This window comes from Notothenia coriiceps, unplaced genomic scaffold, assembly GCF_000735185.1.
Source record: "Notothenia coriiceps isolate Sejong01 unplaced genomic scaffold, NC01 NC01_scaffold00022051, whole genome shotgun sequence".
In the NCBI taxonomy this organism is placed as follows: domain Eukaryota; kingdom Metazoa; phylum Chordata; class Actinopteri; order Perciformes; family Nototheniidae; genus Notothenia; species Notothenia coriiceps.
The window spans coordinates 64,435-71,617 of record NW_011354752.1 but is presented as its reverse complement, the minus strand read 5'-3'; the positions used below and the strand labels follow the sequence as shown (position 1 = coordinate 71,617).

The following is a 7,183-nucleotide window of genomic DNA, read 5'->3' as shown; positions in this document are numbered from 1 at the left end:
CAGACAGAGAAAGGAAGAGAGAGAGGAGCATGCACATCTAAATACACTGCTGCATAAACACCAAGAGTAACATCTACAGTAGTCTCGCACACACACCCCCACCTGCTCGGCCTGCCATGCACACTAACAGCAGGGAGTTTAGTGCAAACATTTCGCTGGGAGCAGGATTCTTTGTGGGAAGTTTTCTGCTGAAAATACTGACTTAAATTAAATGTATTTAGCTACACATTTCAAACAGCTGTATTTCATTAGTTGAAAGCAATAATATTAAGTTGAACCTATCATTTTTCATTTCAGCTTAATATTATTGCTTTCAATGAACCTAATACAGTTGTGTGAAATCTGTTGATGAAATACATTTAATTGAAGCCAACGTTTCAAATACTGGTTGCATAATAAGGAATTAGATTGCGCTATTTGGCTTCTTTTTTTCCCACATTGAATCCTTTAAAGAATCAAATTGAACTTAGAGGGGGAGGAAGGGAGAGACAGAGAGAGCACACTGGAAATATTCAGTGTTGATCCTCTCCCTGAAATCAGAGCCTTGGATTGCATATTAAGAGAGTCAAAACACAATCTGTCACAAATTCTGCACCCAAGGGAGACCGAGAGTGCAGCAGGAAGATTTGTTTGAGTGTTTTTTTGTAGGTGAGGAAGGGGTGTTTTCACCCAAAACACTCTTTTTATGACTCTCCCAACACTGAATTACACAGGGCAGGGCTGGAGGTGCTCCGAGTCATATTTGAAGTCAAAGTCAATAAGGTGCATATCAATGACAAGACAAGCCTCTTAGCGTGGGGGAGGGGGGGGTTAGAAGGACAGACAGTTATACTGAGAGCTCGACACGTGTTGCGTCAAGGGTTAGTCATGTTAGAATACAAAAAGACACACGAAAGCCTCTACTGCACGTCGATGGTCAGAGGAGTGATATGCAAACTTATTCCGAGGTGAGTACATTCATGGACAATCTCAGACTTCAGAGTTAAATCCTGATTAGTTTTGCTGTCTAAAGTTAGGCAGCAACTGAGAACTGTTTAGTACAAGCTCGCTCAGAAAGTAGCAAAATAGTCTTAGGTTTGTTCGAGAGTATCCCTTTGAGGATGGTTAGACAACTTAACGACAAAATACTTCTTTTTGTTCACCTGCGGTCGGCAGACTTAAACAACGCGTGTAAAACAATATCAAAATGCTCTACCCTTATCGGCATGCAGAGATTTGTTTCCTGAAAAATGAATGACACACTGCCTGATTTTTTTTTAAATCTTTTTTTGTCCACGCTTCACTTTGATATCATGCAATATAGACGTGCAAAAAAGATAACATCTATTTCCACAAAATACATTTTCATTGTAACTATAAAAAGCTGTATTTAAGAATGCTATCGAGTCACATTTTTTAAATCGCATAATTACGTTATAACCTATCGCTGTATTGATTAGTCTAGCCCGAGTCGTAGTGCTGTTGCATTCTGGGAAGTGTAGTTCCCAGATGACTGGTTAACACATTGCTAACATGGCGGTCCCTCCTCTTGTGGCAGGAACAGTAAGGGCTTCAACAATCTGCATCACTGAGGCGCTTTTACTTCTTAAAAACTGTTGCGTGGACGACTCACTTCATACATCACTTATAAATATGGTTCATTTGGCACTTTTCACATTTTCTTAATATAAAAGTATGTCTCCTCTTATCTTATGAGTTTAAATCAACATATTTACCTCTGTAAAGACATATTTTGGCACAGTTTTAACTTGTTCAGGTTAGAATTATACAATTATTAACTTAGCTTATAACAGAGCTTGTATTACACTGCCACTTGAAGCTACCCTCTCCAGCTAAAGGACATATTTCGATATGTTGTATTTTTAGTACATCAGATATTATTATATAGCAGCATTTTCCACAAATGAAATGTTTTCTACTCATGTAAACCTATTCAGCATCTTATCCAAAGCTCCTACGGCAGACGGAGGGCAGAGGACAGGACGACATGTATTGCTTCCAGTACTCGTCACATTTGATCTCCCCCCTAAACTAAAGAGATTAGCCGCTGTTTAAATAACAAACCCAAAGGGATCTATCTATGGTTTAATTAATGAGATGAAAAATAAATCCGTCCAGTAATAATCAACTTAAATGGCACCTATATCAGGAATAGCAATGCCGTTTTTCCACTGTAAGCGCACTGTGCTGCATCCAATGTCATTTAGCCATGACGCAAATTGGACAACTATAAACCCGCTCTAGTTATGGTAAAGGTTGTCCACCCTTTTTCTGTAGAGGCCAATTAATCCGATTAAAGAAAAACTCTTCAAATCAGCATTAATGGTCAAAATATTATTTCAAATGAATTGAATATTTGTTCAGTCTTTTAAATGTCTGAAACTTGTGAAAATGCCTGTCCAAATTCCTTTTTCAGTCTGACCAATAATCTGAAACCCAAACATATTCGGCTTCAATGATTTGACAAATATAAAAGCAGCCAATCCTCACATTACGAAAGCTGTGATCGGTAATTTTTACTCAATAAACAACAAGTCGAGCATGATTTACCCGCTCAAAGATGGAGCAACATGCACTAAATAAACTGAAGAATAGCTTATTAACTGCATACAGCACAGTACAGCTCTACAGTGGAACAAAAGCACACTATCTATGAGTACTACCACTATCTTCATATGGTCTTATGAGGTTTTTGCCACGAAGAAACCCAACATAAATCCAGTCAAACCCCATCAATGACAGAATATTCCCTCACGATATGTGTATGTTTGTGCAGCAAGTTTTTCCAAATAAACAAAGTATTATAAACTTAAACGCACTGATCCAACAGCTAAGAGTGTTTGTTCACTGTGCCCTGCCAGCCTCAACTAGGACCTCCTCTGCAGGTGTGGTGGTGTGTTAGATCAGGGCATCTCCGGCCCCCCCGGCCCCCCGAGGAGGGAAACAGAGGAGAGACTCATTCTGTGGTGTTTGTTAGGGCAAGCAGCAGACATGCATTGATCGTAACACCAGACATAGTCACCCATGGAGCGATGTAGTAGGAGGAGAGGGGGGTGTCAGGATGGGAGTGCACTGGAGGACTGAGGACGGGTGGGAGGGAGGGTGAGGACAGAGTGGATGGTGTTAGATGGGAGTAAAGAAGCCTCCTTACCAAGCTGTGGAGATAAACCCTCACTGGCGCTCCAACAGAGAGTGACACATTCGATAGCACAGTGGAGCATTATGGGTCGGATTGGTTTCAAAAGAATCATATTTGTTTATTAACTTAGAGGAGTCGCTCCCCTCACCGGGCTGTTCAATAGATCAAATGCACCCCCTCCTCATTTTTTGGCATTTTTACATTCCGTCACACTCCTATTAGGCTTAGATTGGCCCATTGGATGTACAGTACATTATCAATTTTTATGAAAAAGACAGCGATAGAAAAGTGAATTTATAATTTGTTCCAGTCTCTTTAATCTGCTGCTGGACACCTAACACTCCCCCAACATCCCACCCTCGGATTACAAAACAATTTTCCAGGACAACAGGTGGGTAGACTCTAATTGATCTCAAACTCGTGACCCCAATTGATTGATCCTCTTCATCGACCTAGTCTCTTTCTCCTCCTTCAGTATTCAGATACATTTCTGGTGAAGTTCTTCATATGCATTCTACATATATTTCATATATGTGTGGTTTTTTTCCCCTGCCATACAAAAAACCATCCAATCGCGATGCCGTCTACAGCACACATCCCTGACCTCATAGGCAGAGAGAACCGATCCCTCGCTTCACAGTGCATTAAGACAAAAATTCAGTGTACTCCGATTTGTAAAAAACAATATATATAACACAACACAAACCAAAAAACCAAAAAAATAAACAACAGCATCTTCAGCAGTCTTCTGGGTCTACAGTGGGCAGTTGCCACGGGAAACCTGCAGTTTGCCAGAGGCAGAAACAACTCCCTGGACGTGTGTTGGAAATCATGTCTGCCCTTCATATGCAGTCGGACGGTCGCTTGATAAGAGATCAGTGAGGCTATTTATCTCCTTTACTGATGTGCATGCTGTCTTAAAATAGCAAATCTGGGAGTGAGACGAGCAGAATCTGCAGTGGACCCCGGATGAACAGTCCCCATGTTTCAGTGTTTCCTTTTCTCAATGTCTCAGTAGTACGTTGTGAGTCTTAAGTGCTCTTGCTTGGACCGGGTTTGGGTTTGGAAGACCACAGGCTGAGCAGTCGCAGCTCATCTGAGAACCCAATTATTCATTTTGGTTACAATTTAACATTTTAGGCCCATTTTTACAGGGCGTTTTACTACAGATTTAGAACATAGGGGATATTTTGGAGCATGGGGAGGATGGCCAAGCATGGCGACGAGGCGTTTGAGGTATAGCTGCGTAGATCTGCACTGCAGCCTGTGGTGTGATTACAGATATTTTCTTGCTAATCTAGAGGTCTCACTGCAGTCTGCATCATAGATATGGTGAATTCCCTTTTCTAGCACCAAATGTGGCATTAGTGTTTTGTTTCAGTGTGTACATGTGTGCATGTGTGTGCGCATTCCCTGTTCTGCTCTTAGACTGGATATATAAGGTAATCCTTCACTGTAATGATATTAATGCCTGGGGCGGCTCTCTTACTGGACTTAAATAAGACATATATTACACTTTGTGACATTACTATTCATATTCAATTCATTTAAATTAAAACAAAAAAATAGTCTCATTTACATTCATGTCAACCTGAATTCACAGATAAAAAAACGAAACAACTGAGCTTTTTATGGGTGAACTCATCAATAAATAATGACGATGGTGAGGATTCGTATAATCGTGACAATATCAGATAATAACAGAATCATCAAAGCAGACTGCAAATTAAAACGCCATAGATCCTGTGTGTTTGCCGCAGCTTGCACAGTATCACTCTCGTCGGTTTCGCACTACGTGAGGTCATCAACGTGCGCCTCGGTATTCTATCTCAAACACTAGAGCTGAGTACGGGGGGGGGTGGGCTGCACTGCTCGTAGGATACATCACAGGGTATACAGAGGGTGGTGTGCAAACGAAGAAACGCCCAGCTCATTCTCTCCGCCCCTCACCCCTTCCCGAGTTCACCTCACCCTTCCTTCATCTCCCAGAAAGAGGGGAGGAGGGGGGAGTTGAGATCATACGACGGGGGAGAGAATAAATGGGGTTACGGGGGGATTTGACGACGTTTCTTTTTTCGCACACCAGGCTTAAGTTTGCAGTCTTGCTCATTATAAAAACCCTTGTAAAAAGGGGGGGAGGGGGTGAGGGGAAGGCAAGGCTGTGGGCAAGTAGTGAGAGAGGCTTCGGGGGGAGGCGGGGCGGAGGGGCGAATCAAAACTAGAAGAAAAACAAAAACCCTACAGGAGGGTGACCGGTGTGGGCTTCAGGGGAAGGGAGGGGTTAGGGTTACTTCCATAAGGGATTTTGGGTTGTACCCTGTAAACGCAAACCCTCCCCCCTGTGAGCCCATTCCCTTCCCTTCCTCCCCCTACTTCCTGTCGCCTCTCAGGCAGTCGGCCTGTCTTCATGGCATTCAGCTCTGTCCACACAATACACAAACGAACAAACAGACAGCTTAATTTACTAATCAAAACAATAAAACAAAACAATAAAAAATCCCGAAAGGTCAAGACGTTAAGTAATAAAACCTTATTTACACATTTAGTTACACATTTTTTTCTTGGTTTTTCAGCGTGATAACTCGCTCCATTCCCTCCTCGTCTTCTCAGCACATTTTTGCTTTGCGTCAACATTTCTTTTTTTATAGAGAATACTGAAAACGGGCAGAAGAAAACGGCGCAGACGATTCCTTCTGACATTCTTGCTCTCCTCTCCTTTTTCCATTCTCACTTTCAATTTTTTATACTCCTCCCCCAAGCCCCCACTCTTTTTTTCCGCTCTTTTCCTCCTCGTTTCTCATTGGCTGTCAGGTTTAGCCCACCTTCTGTGGGTTGGTGGCACGTACCCCCTGCTCGTAGGTGATTCGCTGGCTGATCAGGTACTGTGCAGCCTGCGTGGCGGCCTGAGACCCTGTGATGGTCACCTTCCTGTTCCGAGTTCCAGGGATGAACTCGCCTTTCTTGGAGATCTGGATCCTGGCGCCGGTCAGCTCCTGGTACTCCACTAGCGTCTTCCCTCCTTTCCCCAAGATGGCTCCCACCAGGTTTTCTGGCACGGCAATCTCCACCACTTCCTTTGCTCCTTCTCCCAGCTTCTCCTGGGCCAGTAGAGATGACCCCAACAGGGGCGACGCGGCGCTCAAGTAGCCATTGGTGGCTCCTGCAGCAGCCAAGGATCCCAGAGAGAAGCCCCCGAGACTCGCTGCTTGGTGAACGCTGGTGGATGCATCACTGGCATAGGATGCTAACAAATTAGCTGCGGCGGCTGCTGCTGGGTTAGCATTAGCTGCTACCGCTGCTAACACTCCTGAGGCTGCCGCGGGATTCAGACCCAAGCCCAGGGAGTTGGTGTTGTAGCCGTAGCTGGCCAGGGTGTTGAGGGCGGATGTGATGGCCAGCAGGTCGTTGCCTGAGAAGCTGGACATGGTGGTGGGGAAGGCCCCGACCCCGGCCAAGCTAGCCTGGCCGAGCAGAGAAGAAGCGGCGGATGCTGCAGCGGCGGCCGCGGACGGCATCACCTCGGTGGAGTTGGCGTACGGGGAGCCGGTGGGGTTGGAGTTGGCGACAGGGCCTGTGATGTTGGAGTAGGAGATGTTGAGGCAGGAGGAGCTCTGTGGGTCCTCCTGGATCTTCTGGACGATGATCTCCACGGCTTTGCGGTTCTGCTCGGGCTCCCCACTGATGGTGACCACCCGTTCCTGCAGGTTGATGCCCTCGGGTTTCTGGGATAGCTGGACCCACGCCCCGGACTGCTCCATCACCGCCTTCACTGTCGCTCCACCTTTACCGATGATCAGCCCCGCCGTGCTGTTAGGGACGATCAGCTTGGCCTGGGAGGGAGAAGGAAACATGTTTGGTTATTGCTTGAAGGCTATTGATCAGCATATTCAATTGACTAAATCAAGGAAAGTTAGTGTAATGAGAAAATGATTTTAAATGAGTCTTCGTGTGTGTGTGTGTGTGTGTGTGTGTGTGTGTGTGTGTTCATGGATTGGTTTGCCTGCATGGCAATTATTAATGTTGTTGTTTATCGTACCATTACAC

At 44.6% G+C, this 7,183-nt stretch overlaps 1 protein-coding gene across 1 annotated transcript in view; it reads right to left on the bottom strand.

Moving 5' to 3' along the window:
- Nucleotides 1-302: 302 nt before the first annotated feature.
- The window catches only part of LOC104953656 (RNA-binding protein Nova-1-like), a 32,166-nt gene continuing 25,285 nt past the window's right edge, over nt 303-7,183 (bottom strand). Inside the window, exon 4 of the mRNA XM_010780626.1 lies at nt 303-6,969. Coding sequence (XP_010778928.1) covers nt 5,953-6,969 — 1,017 coding nt within the window. The 3' untranslated portion in view covers nt 303-5,952. The remainder of the gene's footprint in view (nt 6,970-7,183) is intronic.